This window comes from Mustela putorius, unplaced genomic scaffold, assembly GCF_011764305.1.
Source record: "Mustela putorius furo isolate JIRA1106 unplaced genomic scaffold, ASM1176430v1.1 tig00003859_pilon_pilon_pilon, whole genome shotgun sequence".
NCBI lineage: Eukaryota > Metazoa > Chordata > Mammalia > Carnivora > Mustelidae > Mustela > Mustela putorius.
This window is the reverse complement of record NW_025422011.1, coordinates 31,058,728-31,077,909: the sequence shown is the minus strand read 5'-3', so window position 1 is coordinate 31,077,909 and position 19,182 is coordinate 31,058,728. Positions and strand designations below refer to the sequence as shown.

Here is a 19,182-nt window from a genome sequence, read left to right as displayed (position 1 = left end):
ACCCAGAGATGCGTCTGGCAAAACAATGGTGTTGTGACAAGCCAGAGACGTGGTGGGGCTGGGGGTGGGGTGGTAAAAGAGATGTCACTCTGGGCTGCTGACTCTGATGAAAGGTGGAGAGGATGCCGTGTGCCCGATGTGTGCAAGGATGATAAAGTACTGTTGGGCACCCAAAGCCTGAAGCTCCTCCTGGTGCACTGTCCTCACTGGGATAAACAATCCCTGTGACTCCTTGTGTAAAGGGGTCTGAGTCTTCTGTCCCATGGCCTCATCATTTGCCCACCACTGGGGGACCAGAGACTGATTCCTGAGCTCCATGTAGCTACCAACAGCATGGCCATCGGCATACAGGGCAGCCTGGCCCACGAGCTGTGTGTGGCCAGATCTGGCAATCATGAAGGAGGACCAGCGACACGGCCCAGGCCTCTCTTGTGGGAAGGTTGAACGTGAGATGATACCCCAGAAGGTAGGAAAGGAGTCTGGGGCAGTAGCAATGATGGGGTTGGAACAGGACAGGTCAGGGAGCTGGAGATACAGAGGGTCATCATTAGAGACAGCGCTCGAACACGTGAGTCAGGAGGATGCCCCCCGCGTCCCCCCTCGTGGCTTCCGGTTGTGTGATGACGTGACCCAGCGTGAGCATCGGCCCACAAAGAACCCCACCGGTCTGTGGTTGCTGAATGAGCTCAGCTCCTTGCTCCAAGAGAACACACATGAGCCCCAGGAAGGAGCGGCCCACTGTGATTCCTGGGCTGGAACGGAATCCCTCCCACGGCCTCCTCTGGCTCACTTGCACGTCACTTTCATGCCGTCGCAACATGTTTTTATGTGATTATTGAACAAACACCAGCATCTCTGCTAGCCTCTAAACTACACGAGGTCAAGACCACATCTGATTTACTCACCGGGTATCGCGAGTACCTTGTGCCGCACTCAGCACAGAGTAGAAACTCAGAAGCCCTGGATGTCTGGCTGAATGAACAAATGAATCAGTACTTGAATGGCGAACAGGAGAACTAATTCAGGCCCATGAAAGGCCTGTGGGTGGGAATTTCAGCGTGACCCGGCAGAGCAGCCATCCCTGAGCCGATCAGTAACTCCCTGACAGAACCCTGGATGACTTCTTCACACAAAAAGAGCTGCCGTAAAAATCATTACAAACTTGGTGCCTGAGAACAACAGAAATGCATTATTTTACGAGGAAGGTACAAAGAGACTCGGTAATATGCAGGAGGTCAAGCAGTTTGTAAATGAGAGCCCGGGCCTCGCAACCCAAGTTTTAAACATGGCTCTGCAATCTACAGCAGAAGCTTCATCGGTTTGCCATGTTATCCGGTTTCTCTTATCCTCCCACACGCCAGCACGGTACATGGAGCCAGGCTGGGGATATCCAGAGGCTTCGGGGACCTGGCAAGATGCCACATCTGGCTCAGCTGTGGAAGAGATGGCGGACGTCTAAGAACTGGGAGCTTTAACTGTCTGCAAGGCGAGGGAAACAGGCCCGTCTGATCAGAAACCACAGATAGGTAAACTACTCAGTAGATGTGATCATCAAAGTGTCCGGCTTTCATCCAGAGGGAGAGCTTCTACAAACATCTTTCAGGTGATTATACCAATTTAGAGGAAAGGATCTGCTATATCAAATGTCGATTGTAAGTAGGACAAGAGGGAAAAGAGTCATTTGAAATATAAACACCCGAGAGGAAGCAGGGAAACCATTTGTTCCTAAAACATCTTACTAGAAATCCAGGGGAAATGGAATCCCTGGGGCGACATGGACAGCGGCCCGGGGAACAAGCCACGTCGGGGACTGAGTGTCTCTGTGTGGTGAGTTTGTGGGTGAGCAGATCAGGCCCGTGGTAAGGAGAAACTGCAGTGTGGGGAGGTGGGCCCCAGGTCAGAAAAAAGAGGATGGGGCATCTTTGCTCTCCATCAAACCTGGCTCCGGCCTCCTCCCCAGAACTCTGGGGCCGGAGCGAAATCCCTCTATTTGACCCACCTGGCCCACCTCTCCCCTAGTGCCAGTGCCGATGGCCTGTCCCTTATGGCTTCTTGTCCACACAGCTGTCTGCTGGGTACTTAAAGTCATGGTCATGTCCCCCCCAAGCCCTCCCTGTTACAGATCCAAGACCCAGATGACACATATAACAAAAAGTTAAATAGCAATTACTCTGTGTCAGGCAGTGTTCTAAATATTACCATCGCTACTTTGTACATAGGAAAATCAAGGCATAGAGAGGCTGGGGAAGGAGCTGGAGCTGAACCAGCTTGCACCAGTACTCCATAATGTAAGCAGAAACTGCATCTGTTTGTCATGTTCCCCACTTTCTCTCTTGGCTCCTTCTCCTCTGTACATACTCATTTCCCTCTATCCCTTGAAATCCAATTCTGCATTTGCCATCTGAGTGGCAAAATAGACAAAACTATCACCTCCCCCTGTAAAGACATTATATTTCTATTAATACAACTCTAGATTATATTATCTTTAAGAACAGCCCACATGATCCTCTTGGCCCATAACAAGCTTCACATTAAGAACTGTTTTCAGAACTGTTTTCCCTCAAGGGATTTAGGAAAGGAGGGTGACCCCACCCCCAACTGTATGTGGTTAACATTTTCAGTGCTATAGCAGAATCACTACGAAGGTTTTCCCCCCTTTGTTTGGAGGATACTGTCATGGAGGACACATCTACAGATCTCTGGGTCACCTCCATAGGGCCACGATCCCAAACCAGAAAAGGTCATCCGAGCTGGAGAGGGCAAGGGTGATAAGGCAGTGTCCTAAAGACACAAGACCCAGCTCAACATACTTGCTCTGCCACATACCACCTGTGGGAACTTGAGTAAATTTCTCAACTTGACAAATTCTCAGTATTCTTTTATAGGAAACGGGAATAATAATAACGACCTCCAAGAGACGGGAGGATGAAGTGAAATTAGAAAATACACATTAAGCAGTCAGCCCAGCATGGGGCACACAGTAAGTGAGGCAGTGGTGGGTCTTAGTCAAAATCATTAGCCCCTGGGTAGCAACTCTCACATGGTCCAGCGATCAGGATCCCAGCTGCTCCCCCTAGAACCATCTCCTTTGTCCCCCGGGGCCAGCACATAATTTTGGGGGCCCAGGGCAAAGGGAAAAGATGGTGGTATTCACAGATTATTCTGAGTTTTAGCCCAGTGACGACAGAGCTTTGAAACCAAGCATAGAGCCTCTCCAGCCTCCCCAGGATCCTGTAAGACAGGCTGCACACTGCGTGAGTTTCCTAACACTAATACTGCTGCTGCAAGAAAGCACTACACACCTGGTGGCTTAGAACCACACACATTTATTATCCTGCCGTTCTGGGGGTCCGAAGTCTGACACGGGCCTCACCTGGCAAAAATCACAGTGTTGGCAGCACTGCGTTCCTTTCTGGAGGCTCACGGTGATCATCGGTATTCCTGCGTTTTCCCAGTATCTAAAGCTTGCCCACATGCCTTGGTTTATGGCTCTTTCCTGTCTTCAAGGCCAACAATAGTTGGTGGAGGGCTGATCCCTCTGCCCTCCCGCTGGCCTGACTCTTCTGCCTCTCTCTTCCACTTGTAAGTGCCCTGTGATTACACGAGGCCCATCCCAATAATCCAGGATAATCTCTTTATTTTAAAAGCAGCTGACGAAGGACCTTAATTCCATCTGCAACCTTGATTCTCCTTTGCTATGTACTAGACCATAGTCATAGGTTCCAGGGATTAGAACATGTGTGCCCTTGGGAGACAGTTACTCTGTCTACTCTATATAGCCAGCCAGACCTGCCGGCCCACCAAGTCCAGAGATTTCTGCTATGTGTCTAGAGTCTGTACCCCAAGGACCCTACAGCCCTCCAATCCATTCAGGCAAACCTGTGGCCACACCCCAGTGGTGGCAGCAAATACCAGTCACCTTGGATGGACTCTAACCTGCTCCTAGGGCGCCAGAACCCCTGGCTCCAGGCTGCATTCTTTCTCTGCTCTAATCCCATTCCAGATCTTTCTGCTTGGATATTCACACAGGACCTCTCTGGTTCAGGAATAGGGCTGGGGTGTGTGTGTGTTTGTGTATGCGTACATGCACACACCCATCCCAGTTGCTCCATCCTGGGGCTGCAGAAAATAGTCTAACCCCCACCCTTAGTCCTCCCCCCATGCCTTGGTCTCAAGCTTGAGCCCCCTAGTCCCTAGTCAAGCCAAAAGCCAGTCCACCCTACCCCCTGTGGGGGAGGGACAAGGACCTCTGGGGACACTGGAAAGGAAGAGGACATGATCACTGACAGACTCAGGAGACTGAGGGTCTCCCGGTGAGAGGCAGGAATAGAACCTGCCAAGGCTCTGCCCTGAACTACCTTGGAGGTAGGCCTTAGAGTTGCCATGGCAACTTAAAGCCTTGAAGCTTACCACCCGGAGCTCCCTTTCTCCTACCCACACCCAAATGCCCACTAGCTCAGGCACTTGTCCCTTATACTTTCTGCAGCTCCTGTTCAGGAATACCACTGCCCAAAGGAAAAAATGAGGCATGCACCTGTTGTTGTGAAACCATGGGCTCCCATATGCCACCTGCTCGACCTGCTGCCGCTGGCTGGGGGCCTGCCTGTACCTTCCTGCCCTGAGCTGGTGAATGGCTTCAAATGCCCATGATCCTCCTCCCCCACAATCACAACTCATCTTCTCAGTGGTCCCCCAAAGATGCTGCCTCCATCCTCTCTTTCCATCCTACCCGTAGAGACCGTCCTGATCGCTTTCTTCCTTATGATTTAAAAAAAAAAAAGCTTCATCTGCATGCAGTAAAAATCCACAGATCTTAAGTGAATTTGATGAGTTTTGACAAATGTAATCCACACCCCAATAATACTTGCTTTTCCCCTCTTCTCTTTTCAGCCCTGGTGGGTTATTTGGGAGCCTACAGACAAGGGGGAAGAGGACGGGTCCTCTGTGTGCTCAAGCGCACTGGGAGAGCCACAGGAACGTTCGGAATTTGCATCTGGGGGTGGGAGAGACGGGGCCTACTCCAGCCAGCCTGACATGCAGCTTCTCTCTCCCTCAGTCCTGAGGCCTGGGTGTCTTGGCAATATAGAAAGCAAGAAGGCAAATCTCTGCCCATATATGGCAAAGACCTCTCCTGGGGTGACAACCAGGGGGATCACCAGAGGAAGACACCACTGTCCATTCTCCCCTGAGTCTTTTCACCTGGGTGATGCTTGTTAAAACAATGAAGGGAGAATGAATGGCATTTTGATTTCCCTCAAAGCCAGCTGTCCTGGAGCCTTGAGGAAATCTGTCCTTTCTCTGCACAGACTTAAGAATCCAGAAGAGGCTAATAAAACTGACACGTTCCTGGTTCCTCTGTCCTCCCTTCCCCAGGGAAGGGCCATCATAACTAGTAAAAGGAGGCTCCTTGCAGATGTCTCTCCGGATCTGTCCTCCCTGTTACGGAGGGCACAGAAGAACAGGGCTTCCATGAGCCATCCAAGTCCAGCCCTGACTTACTCCAAACCTACAAGAATGGATCTTCTGCAAGGAATCCAGGAGATGGTCTGCAAGCTTTCGGACCCCCTGCCCTGCGTCTCCCATCACCTTCCATATGGATTCCTGCTATGGTGTAAACCCCTCAAGGTTTCTCTGTCTGGTGCTTTACTGGGTGCCTGGCATACACTTGGAGCTCAATACATGTTTGTGGGATGAATAAATTAATAAATCCTAGCAAGCAGCTGGGTGGACTTTTCTGCTTCTGGTGACGTCTCCTGCTGTGTATAAGGCCCTGGGTGTAGAAAGGTCCCTTCAGCCAGATGATGAAAGTGGGTCAGATTGCCTCTTTCGGCACCAAGAAAGGAGACAAAATAAGGGGCCAGCCAGAGATGATGGAAGAGAGGGTGGAGCGGGATTTGGAACACCCATTTCCCAGTCCAGGAATGAAGCCAAGCATAACGTCAGGGTTAGCACTTGGAAGAACAAACCCAAGAATACAAAGAGCAAAGTGCAAAATCCAAGGACACCTCCGGGAGAAGAAGTCCTCAAGGACACTGAGAATGAAGCAGGATCCACTTGACCGGACTCTTCTGGAGACTGTCCTCAGCACAGTGCTTCTTCTCCAGATGCTAGCCACCCCCACCCATCCTGCCCATATCCTAATGTTACCTGCAGCAAAGACATCATCCTCAGCCTTGATAATGGGCTTTATGTTCGCCACAACAGTTTTTCCAGCACTCAGAGACTTTCCCAACTCAGATACACCAATCGGCCTGTGCTACATACTGATAAAGCAGTTCCCATCCCCATTAGAGTGCCACCAATGGACACTCCAAGGCAGTAAGCATGGTGGAAGTTACAAACACGAATTCTATTGCCAGACTACCTGGGCTCAAACCCCGGCCCTGCCTCTAGCAGTCTTGCGCAGAGGTTATAGTCTCTCTATGCCTCAGTTTCTTCTTTGGTAAAATGGGAACAAATAATAATACTGTCAGATAATACAAAATATATATATTGGTCCCTGCCCCTGGTTTCTGCTAATAGTTGGTCTTTGGTCTTTGATCCCAGTTCCTGACACAGAGATCCTAAAACCCTTGTCATTTCCTGAGTGACAGGAGTGTCTGACACAGAGCTCCGAAGTCCCTTGGAATTTACTGGGTGATGGGAGTATCTTTGGATCTAATGAGGTGATTCTCAATGGGCCCTAAATGAAGGCCGGTCACCAGAAAGACCCAGCAATGATTCGAAGTCTGGAACTTTCGGCCTCACCTCCGACACAAATCTTTGGACAGAGGAAAGGGGCTGGAAAGTGAGTTAATAATTCATCGTGCCTACATGATGAAGCCTCCATGCAGATCCTCAAAGCATTGGGTTTAGAGAGTTTCCAGATTGCTTCCAGGAAGATCCTATACCCCCAGTACATGGGGAGAGAAGCTCCTGTGCCGGGGACCCTCCCAGGCCTCATATATCTCCTCATCAGACTCCTCATCTGTGTCCTGTATTATGTCCTTTGGAATCCACTGCTAAGTATAAGCATTTCCCTCAGTTCTGTGCCACTGCTAGCAAATGACTGAACTCCAGGACAGGTGGTGCGGACCTCCCTTTAGAGCCGGACAAAAGCACAGGTGACAACTGAGACTAGTGACCGGCCTCTGGAGAGGGGACAGTGTCGTGGGACTGAGCCCATAGCTGGTGGGACTGACACTAACTGCTGGTAGGTAGTGCTAGAACCAAATTGAATTGTAGGGCCCCCAGCTAAGGTCACAGACGTGGCTGGTATGAAAAGCCCCAGAGAGCTGGGCTCAGAGGGACTGTAAGTAGGACAGTCAAGAACAGTGTGTGATTCCCAGACGAGTCCCTATTCCAGAAGGTTACTGCAAGGCGTCAAATAGTTAACAGAAATCAAGTGCCAAATGTGTCCCAGCAAACATGGCTCAGGCTACAGAAATGTTTGCCAGTGTAATTTGGAATGGGATGATAGTAAAGACTTTGAAAAAATGTTTCCAAAATGAGTGAAACAGGATAAGCTAGGAAGCAATGACCTTGTTACAACACAGGAATGTTTTTAGTGAAATTAACAGACAAAGAGAGGCCCTGTTTCAGCTAAGCACACCCTCGTTTTTGAGTGGTTCACCAACAGCTCTCTGATCTTGGGTGTGTGTCTGGCATGGGATCTGAAGTAGAACTGGATAGAGCTTTCCAAGTCCATGTGCAAAGAGAAACTGCATCCTTAACGCCCCTGCAGAGAACATGGGTGGAGGCTCACAGGGAGGGCTCAGCTCTGCCTTCTATCAGAGATGCCATTTTTCCTTCTATGAAAAGTCACCTTGCTCCACGGCGGTGCGGGGGGCAGGAAGCTCTATAAACTGCAGCTCTGTGTGGAGGGAAGTTCTCTCTGTTACGATTATTGCTCAGAATTCTGCCCACCTGGAGTCCTTTAGAGACCCTTTGTCCGCTAACTCAGGAAGCCCAGTTTTGGACCCTCTACCCGCCGCCTGAAATGTGCTACCTCCGGAGAGTGCTTGCAAAGGAGGCCTGCCCTTCTGAGAAAGGCCACGTGGCCTCAGTCCCCTCCACCCTTCACCCTCCTGTTTCTCTCCCAGGGAAGTGAGGAGGAACAATGACAGGGCACATCTCTCAATGAAGAGTTAAGGGGCTCTGGCGTCGGTTGGCTCTGTGGACAGCTGCGGGCCACCCTCAAAGGCCAGGATTTGACATCTGGACACATGGGGTCGGGTCTCAGCTTAGCTACATATCCAGCTGTGTGAGCTCAGACACAGCACTTGTTCCTCAGTTTCCCTAACTCTGAATGGGAAGAATGTGCCAGCCCCTTCCCCACCTCTGCTGCCGGTGGGTGTGGTCCAGGTGGGAAGGGCATTCTCAGAGCATCAAGCCCTGTGTAAATACCAGTCATTGCTATAGTCATGTTGCGTCTGTAAGATCCACCATTTCCAGAGCTTCCTTCTTAGTTCCCCTTTAATTTGGAACAAACCTGCATAGAACGAGGCCTGAGCTTGACGTGATAGCTGGTTGCAAAGTCTGCAGCTCCTGTGCCAGCCAAGATCAAGGCCAAGGCCCCTGAGAGAGCCCTGGGGTCCCAACTCCTCTGATGATCCTTTTTCTGGAGCCTGTAGGTTCTGCCCATATCAGACCTGGATCTCTGCAGCCCCAGGCATGGTCTCTGCAGCACTCCCAGGGGGCTGAGAGCCTGGGGTACTGAGATAAAGTCACCCTCGGGATACGCCCAGAAGCCAATTCCATCCCAACACCTGTGTACTGCCATCATGGTCCATGCTACCACTACCTCTCACCGGGATAGGCAGAAGCCTCCTATCTGGTCTCCCTGCCCTCCTAGGCCCTTTCACTCTGTTCTCAACACAGAAGCCACGGGGACCTTTGAAAATGCCAAGCACTTCCCTTTGTTTCCCATCTCATAGAGTATATGCACACCCTGTGCAGCAGCCTATAAAGCCCTTTGCCTGCGATTCTCAACCTGGGCTGCTCCCTGGAATCACCTGAGAGCCCTAAACAATACAGATACAGAGGGCCAGCTCTAGAAACTCCTACCTAATTGGTCTAGGGTGTGGCCCTGGCATCATGATTATTCTAAAGTTCCCTAGGAGTTCAATGTGCAGCCAAGTTTGAGAACCACTGCCCTACTTGACCTGCTTCCTGTGGCCCCTCTGACTTCATCTCCAACTACCACCCCTTCTTCCTTGCTCCGTTCCAGCTGCATGGGCCTCCTTTTTCAAACGTGCCATGCACACTTCTACCTCAGGACCTTTGTACTTGCTGGGCCCTCCACCTAGAAAATTTCCCCCCAGGTGTCCATGTGGCTCACTTTCTCATCTCTTCGGGATGTTTGCTCAAATGTCACCTTCTTAGTGAGGGCATTTCTGACCACCCCACTAAAAATTCAACCCCTCTTCCTATCCCAGGAAGTCCCTACTTCACTCTCCAACTTTCTATTTCTTCATAGCATCTGCTACCATGTAACAGGCTACATATTTTACTTCTCTGTTTTCTTTATTATGTGTCTCGGCCTATCTAGAATGTAAGCTCTGTGAGGGCAAGGATTCCCATCTGTTTTGTTCACTGCTCTTTCCCTGCGCCTAGACTTTGCTGGCATATATAATTATCAGTAAATATCCTTTAAATGAATATATACTCTTCTAGCCCTTGTATGTCCTCAGCTGCTCTTTTGTCCCTAGAGCCCAGCCAAGTTCTCCTTGGGCCAGGAAAAACCATTCTCAATGACATAGTATACAGCATGAGCTCAGTAAGTATCTATGGGACTGAACTGAACTTTTCTCCCTAAAACAACATAGCCTCCAAACCCAGCAGCAAGATCTTTCATGAAAAAGATCTTTATATCTGTCTTCTAGATATAAGCTCACTGTAGTTTGCAGCTTTAAGAAAAATTTAAAAATAAGGAGAAAGAGGGGGAAAGAAGGTTTGGGGGGGAGCTCACAAAAGTTAATGAGATTTTCTCAGCTATGGTACGTGCCCACACTTTTAATAATTAGGAGTAATAAAAATTCTAACTGAACCTTAAAGGAACATCTTCTGTAACAAAGAGAAAAGTCAAGACAGACTTCTGTGTCGGGTGTAATGACTTGTTAGCCCTGGAAGATGGATATACTTTAAATACTAATTTATAGAAAAAAAAATAATTGTTCATAAAAATGCAACTAATTGGGTTAAAAAGACTTATTAACAGGAACACCAGATGACTCTAGAGCCCGTAAGGAATAAATTACATTATTAATCCTCAACGTCTCTCATGGAAAAAGCCTTCCCCCTGCTTAGCAGATGGAGAAACTGAGGCTCTGGGAGGAGGAGGAGAGTGACTTGCCCCATGAAGGCTGAGGGCACAGACCCTGGCTGACGCAGGAGAGGGACCCAGGAGTCTGAATGCCTTGTTCTGACCCTGTTCCTGGCACCATGGTGACCCCCATCTCCCCACAGGCAGGTCGACATGGGCCCAGCCACTGACTCTGCTCACCCACTGGGTCTGAGGTCAGGCAGGGGCCGGTCGAGGGGCAGGCGGTCACTGAGGTAGGCATTATAGCCGTAGTACTGGAACTGCTTCAGGGCCACACGCCGGCCTTCAGGGCTGAGCTCCTGGCCCCAGTGTGCAAACAGAGAGGAGTCTGTGAAAGGCTCAGCTTCTGCCTCCTCAGGCTTGGCGGGAGCCTCTGGAGAAAGAAGGGACAAGGAGACAGTGGGTCAGAGTGCACCCCTGCAAATGCCATGACAACCCCTCCCCCTCCCTTACCATCACCTTGGGTAAAACAATCTTATCCCCGTATTTGGGGGCTTTGGGGAAGATAATCCATAATCTTCATGCATCCTCAAACTCATTTATCCATCCATCCATCCATCCATCCATCCATCCCACAACCATTAGGCACATGGGATATAGAAGTACATCCTACAGGGTCTACCGAGAGGTTGACGGATATGATGCCCATGCTCCATGGCTTCAAGTCAGAACGCCCTCCTTTCCTCACCAGAGATGCTAGCCCTAGCCCTCAAATGGGCTTCCATTTCTCTTTGCCAAGATCGCACCCCCACTCCCTGCCAGTCCGGAGCCTGCTCTATATCCAGGTCCCCTGACCGGACTTCTTGCCCGCCCACCTTCCTCTCCATTGTCTGGTCTGCTGTGAGTGGCCTGGCCCAGCCAAGTGCCATTCATCTGGCTCCAAGGACCCCCAACCAGACTGCCTTCTGAGGCTTCCAGGCTGTGCCTACCAGAACAAGGAATCAGTGGTACAGAGTCACCCACGCACTCTGGACATTGTTCTCTGGACCCCTGGTAGATCTGTAGGTAGGGACAGCCCCAAACCAGGTCATGAGCTCATGGTTTCCCTGGAGTTTTCTAAGAAAATGAAGGGGACATTATTACCCATAAGAGCGGAAGCTTTGGATTCCACACAGACATGGATTCAAATAAATCCCTGCTCCACCATTCACTGGCTATAGTGCCACAAGCAAACACTCAACCTCTCTGCATCTTGCTTCCCATTTGGAGTGCAGGTATGCTAATACCAACCCTGCCGCCCCCCACCTCCCAGAATCTGAGAGGATCACATAAATAATGTACATACAGCACTTGGGCCAGCATAAGACTCAGAAAGCTACACAATACATGGTACCTGGCATAGCGCCTAGCCAGGGGAGCCTGGCCAGTCATTTGAGTCTCTCTTTTATGGGGGCAGCAGGCAGGTCTTGCCAGGACATAGGCTGATGGGCCAGAACTTTGGAATTCTTTCTGAGAGACAGGTAGTCAAGGTCAGAAATCAGAGAAATAGGAGAGAGATGCCAAGGCCACTAGATGGTACCCTTCAAGCTCATAACATGATGTAAGTGAGAGATGGTGCTAGAAGCCTGGAATGAACCAGAGACCAGAAGAAGCAGAAGCAGGTTAGGGACAGAAGACACAGGCTTGGAACACTGCCAATGTCCCCTCAGTTGTCCATAAGAAGCCTGTGGGTATATGACACACATCTATGCCAGGAGTCCGGCAAGGACCCAAGGTTCCCGGGTCTCCCAGGTTGGGGAGCTCAGTGCTGCAGACAGCTCTTACTCCCCTCTTCCTCATGGGGGACTCTTGTGAGAACCAATCTGAGAGAGGGGAAGAGGACTTCCAACACCCAGGATCCTCCCACTGTGGAAGGGATGCCCTGGGGGATGAAGCCTCTTTCAGTGCAGGTGCACGAAGGCTGTCATTGAGAGAAGGGGACTTTTGTGACTCCCCACAAATTAGAAAGTCCTTGATTTTGAGGCAGAGCAAGTACGCCGATGGCAGAGACTTTAGTGAGAGAGATGCCCAAAGATGTGTCATCGGGGCTGGAACACCCAGGTGGGGGGTAAACCTGTGGAGGCACCTCACCTCTCCTGACCTGACTCACTCATAAGGAAGCAAAGCAGGGGACAGTCAGTCCAGGGAGGCCTGTCTCCCAAGGCAGCAGTCCTGACCAACTACACCACCCTGGGTCCATGTGGCAATGGGCTGGGACACCCATGAGTTCACAGATAGACATGGCAGACCGATTTTCCTTAAAGGGATGGAAGGAACTCAGCTATACAACAGATGAGGACTGAATAAGGAGTAAAATGCAAACCACGTAGCATTTCTATGACCAAACAAGAAATGTGGTGGTCACCTAAGGTTCCATCCCAGAACCCGGGGCACACTTGTTGCCGCCTCCGAGGCATGTGTGAAGGGAGGCCCAAGGCTCAGGTGATCGTAAAGGCCCTTGCTATCTCTCAGATGTATGAGGTGTTCATTTGGAATGCTGGGGGTGGTAAAAATCTAAATCAGTGAGCCAACGGAATCATATAATATTTAAAAGAAATGGAGTTTTACTGCTCTCACATACCTACCTAAATGGATATTACCAAGTCAAATGAGATCAGTTAATGAAAAAATTATGATTCACAATTAGACCTGTGTTGCATAAAAATGTATTATAAACATATTCAAGTCCGGGGTTCTACCATATGCTCCCTTCGTTTTGCTCAGCATAGGGATAAACCACAACAAACCAGAAATCTGTGGGTCTTGAATGAGAAATCAGGGGCAAGGCAATGCAAGAAGTCCTCTCTGTTGAATTCCTGCCCAGAGCCAAGCACCGTGCTGGCCCGATGTCTTTACTTAAAGTTATCTCTGTCTTGCTCACAGGTGTGGACTCCATGAGGGGAGGTTGACTTCTGTCTCATTCCCTGCTGTGCCCCCAGCCCAGGACACATCTCTTGTGAGGGCATCCATAAATGATTTCATTTAATTAATTCATTCATTTTTGGAAGCAGAGAAAGTTTCATTATCACAAGGACAGCCCATTGGGAACGTTGGCTCTCATTCCCAAAACTGCATTGCCCGCTGAAGCTGAGGGAAAGCTTATGTATGTTTGGGGAAAGAGGGGAATATGTTGGGGGGGTGTGTGTGAAGAAACCTCGAGAAGGCAGGTCTTCAAACCTCTGGAGCTCTGCATTTTTCTGGAAAATGAAGCACCTGGAATGCTCATGTATATCAGTTAATTTGAAGACAAATGTGTCTCTCAACTCCCCATTAGGATTCTATGATCACTGGGTAAACAGGGAGTAGGGGTAAAAAACAAAGTTAATGATTGATCGAGCATGAGGTTCAGGGGTGCACAAAATATCATTAGTAGGGAATAAAACGCGACCTGGGGCTAAGGTAGTAAAGCGACTAATACATATAGTTCTGCTCTTGCTCTCGAAACAAGTCCAGGAACCACACGTCTGGCCTCAGTTTTTAGAATTGTGAGGTCTATTTTCCACATGTTTAGGTCTGCTCAGCTTCCTCTTGTTCATTTTCCATAAACCATTTTAAATAAGTTAGTTGAGAAGCACCCTGTTGTGGTTAGTTATTAGGCATGAAGAAACCAAACGAAAAGGTTAAAGGACCAAGCTGAGGTCACCCAGTTTGTCAGGGGGCATTGGCAAAAGGGCTGACTTCCTCTCAGCTTTACATTTTTCCCTCCATACCACAAATGGCAAACCCTAGTCTGAGGGCCAAATCTGGCCCACCACGTTATTTTATAAATAAGGCTTTACTGGAAAACTGCCTCAATCATGGGCTTACGTATCATCTACAGCTGCTTTAGACCTCCAAGGGCCCAGTCAAGTATGTGCAACAGAGCCCACGTGGCCTGAAAAATCGAAAATACTTAACCATCTGGTCCTTTACGAAAACGCACGATGACCCCCTGCTCTACCTTACTTGTGACATCCGAAGGACTGGTTAAGAGGACTGGTTATCCGAATCTGGGTTTTACACTCCAGATCTACCATTTGCTGGTTTAGTCTAGCTTACCGGCACCTATTTCCCCAGCCAGAAAATGTGGTCAATAATATTAGTACCTTTCTCATAGAGCATGTGTACATATTTGATAAGATGTTCCACGTACGGAACTTAGCACAGGGCCTGGCACGTCGTGAATGCTCCTGAGGAACCCACAGCCCCACCAGAGTGCCCTTCTCCCAACACCTCTTGAGTTCAGATGGGGAAGATAAATGGTCCTGTCCTGAGGTCCCCAGCTCTGAAAGATGTTGCTGTCTATCTCCCAGAGGAAGGGTTTCCACATCCACTGACAAGTGGCCTACCCTTAGCTGGGCCTTGACCCAACAACTCCCTTCTCTCTCTAGTAAGAAAGCAGCCCGACATGGTCATCAGCAAAGCAGGCTCGTCTTTGACATGATGGTGTGACAGGCAAACAGGCTCCAGGGAAATGCCAAGGCCGGGGGTCCAGGGGCAATTGCCAGGGTCCAGGGGCATCTGGACACATCTGGTGACGGACCAGACAAGGACTGTCTGTCACCCAGGGAGGAGGCACTTGTCAGGAGCAGACTTGGGCTCTACTGAAGTATAGCATTTCCTACTGGGGTCCAGACCTATCTGGGCACACCTGACCAACCGAGGGGCACTCAGAAGAAGTGTATCTCCAGACGGCTGAGAGTTGCCCAAGGACAGCTCACTCGTGGCTGAGATTAAGCAGGGCACAGTGAACACAGCCTGGACCACAGCCAGAGTTGAGAGGTGCTGAATACAACCCAGATCCTCTAACCCCTGTCCGTTTCTCACCCAGCCTGGGTGCTCGTCTGGGTCCCAGGGAGAACAGGCCAGGAGCGAGCACTGAAAGGCCCTTCCTTCCACTAGACAGACACACAGCCTCTGTGTAATGCTTAGTCAGGGAGGCATTCCCCCAAATTCCCTCGCTATGAGCTCTGTGGCATGGGGAGGTGGGAGCCCTGTGGGACATGGCAGCGGGGGGACACTGCCATGCTATGCCCCTCTCTGCACCGTACCTCCAACAGCTGTCTCCTCAGCATGAAAGACCGAGGTCCTTCACTTAGTTCCTGACACAGAGAAGGCCTTACAAGGCTCCTGGTGATCAAGACCCTGAGAGCTCACCCTCTCCCCCTGCCCCCTTGTCTTCTCTACTCCAACCACACTGGCCCCTCACCAGACTCACCACATACCTCAGGGCCTTTGCTCTTGTGCTTCTGTCTACACCCCGTGGCTAGCTCCCCTCACTTCCTTTACCTCTTTCCTCAGAAGTCATTTTCTCAGTAAAGCCTTTTCTAAACATTCGATCTCCGAGTTCCCTCTGCACCCACTGAAGTCCTTTTTCTATTTGTCTTGCTTGTTGTCTTTCCTGACTCAAACGTGAGCTCCGTGAAGTCAGGGATTTGCTCTGTTCTCTGAGGAACCTCCAGTGCTTAGAACAGTGCCCATTCTGGCAGGTGCTTAATGAGCATCAGGAAGATGAATGGAGTAGCAGCAGCAAGACGGAAGAGGAGTCATTGAGCCCCCGATCCGTTAGGGATTCCCCACGTCCTCAGAGGGAGCTGAAAGGGGCTTAGAGTCCTGTGTCGGCAAGCAGGAACATGAAGCCCGGAAAGGGCGGGCAAAGTCCAGCTGTGGGCAGTTAATTTCCTACCTAGGTCACTTACACACAGCCTTTTGAGATGATCGGTATGCTCTTAGAAGCTTCTTGGGGAGTCCCATGGAATGTGGTCATTGGTAGCCAACCCCTGCCCCTTTCTCAGGACTCTTTGGCAAATCTCTTACATCAAAGAATTACCTGGAATCTCGCCCAAGCATCCAGATCAGGACAGTGCACGGAGGAACCACCCCAAAAAGCAAGGAGAGAAGAGAGAAAAAGAAGGAGGGAGGAAAGGCTGTGTGTTTCTTGCCTCTTCCTCTTTCTATGCTCCCCTGGAAGAACTCAGAATTAGGAAGACCACAGGAAGGCTCCAAAGTCCCAGAAACCCAGGTGCAGGGCACAGAGAAGTTGTAAGACCCAGAGTCTTCAGAAAACTAACCTAAGATGTCTTCAGGGAGTATCTGACTCAAACCACAGAGTCTCAGAGAGACTGAGAGTAAGGTCAGGTGTTCCCATTTTTCCCCAAAGTTCCTGCAGACGCGTGGCTGCCAGCCTTCCTCCTGAGCTCTCCTCCACCCCCCACACCACAGCTCAGTCTCTAAGGTGCTTGCTAGAGAAATCCCTGTCAACCAACTCAAGGGGAGGATTCCCCTGAAGGGTCACTAATCACTCCACCTTTTGAAGAGAAAAGGCACATTCAATGGGTCCATGCAAAGCATGACACTTCTGATGCTGAGAAGAGAGGTTGACTTCTTCCTCCTCTTTGACATCTCTCGGAGGAACCTGCCCTTTGCTTTGTGGGCACCCCCTGCCCTCTGGCCCAGAAACAACCATTTCTGCTCATTCCTAGAATGCCCTTCTCGGCCAGCATCTGGAAACTGCTGCTCGGTGGCTTTAACCCGAGGGGCTCCCCATGGCGGCACCTCCTCCACTGCTGGGTTTTGGGAGTCACTGTCAAAAGGAGTTAACTCTTCTTATCAGACAATCAACCAATACGCAAGCAAGTTTACTGTGTGTCGGGCCTATTGCTGGTCACTGGAAATATAAAAAGCACTCAGACTCCGTGCCCGTCCTCAAGCAGCATCCAGCCTAGCGGAAAAGCCGGTTGTACAGAGAACGTGATCAATGTTTGGATCCAGCATGGGTAACATGCCACTTGGTTTCCTAGAGAGGGAAGACGTGCATGCAGGGAAGGCTTCCCGGAGGAGAGGATGCTCAAGCTAGATATGAAGAGTAAGTGAGAGTCCCAGGCTCACTCTGGAGAAGGACACCCCTAGGGCCAGACCACCGGGAGCAAAGATGCAGAAGCAGGGGGGGCTCCAGGCGTCTGCACAGACGGCTCTTCACAGCTGAAACCAGAGAAGCACGAGAGCTGCTGGGGCCTCGGGAGGCCGGGGAGGGCAGGATGTCTGGCGGATCCGTAATGCAAACTGCAAGTCTGAATGGCCAGGATTGGCCATATCATTTAGAAATAGCTTCTGAAATGATAAGCACGTAGACAGATAGTAATGCCAAAGCCCAACACGTTAACCATCACCCAAGGACTGTCTCGAGTGGCAAGATGCATTATTTGAGGTCCGGTGAGCAGGGAAACTGCAGGCCGATCTTGCGTGTCCACTGCCATCCCTCTGCCCCCTTGAGCTGATCCCGTAGGCCCTGTAGCCCCGTTCCATCATACGGCCCCCGCCAGGAGGGGAGGCCAGGCCGGCACCGTGGCCTATGATGATCACAGGCCATCACTGTGGTCTATCCTTCCTATCACAGAGAAGAGGAAACTGCAGCCCAGAGACCTATCCCAAGCCTCCCTCCATGTTGTGAGTCAAGACACACTGGCTTGAAGACTAGAAACTTCAGGCCCCGGGAGACTTCTCAGCCGGTCTGCACTGGTTCGCTGCAACGTCCAACTACGGGAATACTTCCTCAGCGATGGTAGGCAGCTGCCGCCTAGAGCCCCTGCGGGTGGTCTTGCCACCCCGGCTGCTCTGGCTCTCTTCTTGGAGGACTCCAGGTTTTCCCACCAGCCAGCAGCGATGAGGTGCACACCTGGCCTGGCCAGCAGACCCAGGGCCTTGCCCCACACTGCAGCAAGCATGCATGCCCGTGCCTCGCCAATTAAGGGTATTTTGAGTATCACCTGCTCTGAAGCCTTCCTGGGAGGCTCCCTATGAATAAGCACACCAGAGAACTTTCACTCGGCTCATCGACTTCTCCATGTTAATGCCCAGTTCTCATTGTGCATGATCTGTTTTCTGGAAAGTTCTACCCGTGATCAAATGGGGCATCGGGAAATGCCACATTAGGGTCTCAGAGATATGCCCACAGTGCCCCACATGCAGCCCACTAATGAGAGCAGAGAATTACAGGTCCCTGTCCTGACAGCCTCCATGCTAACTCGGGCAGACAGGAGGAAAACAGGGCAGGAAAGCAGCTTGCGAGGCTTTGGGCAATGAATGCAACAAAGGCCGCAAGCCCTGGGGGTTGTATCCCGGCACGCTTGCCAGGCACAAGGAGCACATCTGGACACTCTGCCCGGGCCTTCAAGGCTCGTGAATCCACTGATGCTGGAAGAGGGAAGAACAGTTGCATGAGGGTGGCTGCCAGGGTGAGCAGCCCAGACAAGGGCCTGCCCAGCTGCTTTTGGTCCAGGGTCTTGGCAGAGCCGAGACCACACAACGGATGGAAAGAAAATGGGTTTGGGAGTGAAACAGACCTGTGCTGCTGCCCGGCCCCAGCCACATCTGACGGCCTGCCTCCTCCAGGACCACATTGCTTGCAATTCCCATCTTCTGAGGCTGAGCCACTCGGCCGGCCCCTGCTGCACACTCACCAACGCTCTGAGACGCTGCTAGCTCTTTGGAGAAGCTAAAGCCCAGACCTCTCCCTAAGCAAGAACCCAAGACACTTCCCTGCTCCCTGGATTTATCCTAAAATAGCAGTAGAAGGGGTCACATGGCACAGTGGCTGCTGGAGGCCAAAGGGGCCTGGAGCTCCCACTGCAGGGGCTGGTCAAAGCCTGCCAAGGGGCAGACAGGGTCCCCAGGAACTGAGCTCACATCACTTAAGACCCCTTAGCCCGTTGCCCACGCTGAGCCATGTCTTCCCTGGAAGCAGCAGGTCTGCTTCCGGACCCTCCCTTTGGGTACCTTTAGGGGTGTCTTTGCAGGAAAGCGGCAGAGCCTTCTTGCTGCTTGTGGTGTTTTACTCAATTTGTCATATACTCCTCTTTCCTGTAGAGTTGAGCAGGCCGTGGAGAGTGCATGGGGAGGGGGCCTAGCTTCTGCACTGCAGT

General features: G+C 50.9%; 1 protein-coding gene across 2 annotated transcripts in view; it reads right to left on the bottom strand.

The window, feature by feature from the left end:
* Positions 1 to 19,182, bottom strand: part of GALNT18 (polypeptide N-acetylgalactosaminyltransferase 18) — a 350,253-nt gene that overhangs the window by 168,962 nt on the left and 162,109 nt on the right. For both annotated transcript variants that reach the window (XM_004751990.3, XM_013055819.2), the window contains exon 2: positions 10,484 to 10,676. In XM_004751990.3, coding sequence (XP_004752047.1) covers positions 10,484 to 10,676 — 193 coding nt within the window. The remainder of the gene's footprint in view (positions 1 to 10,483; positions 10,677 to 19,182) is intronic.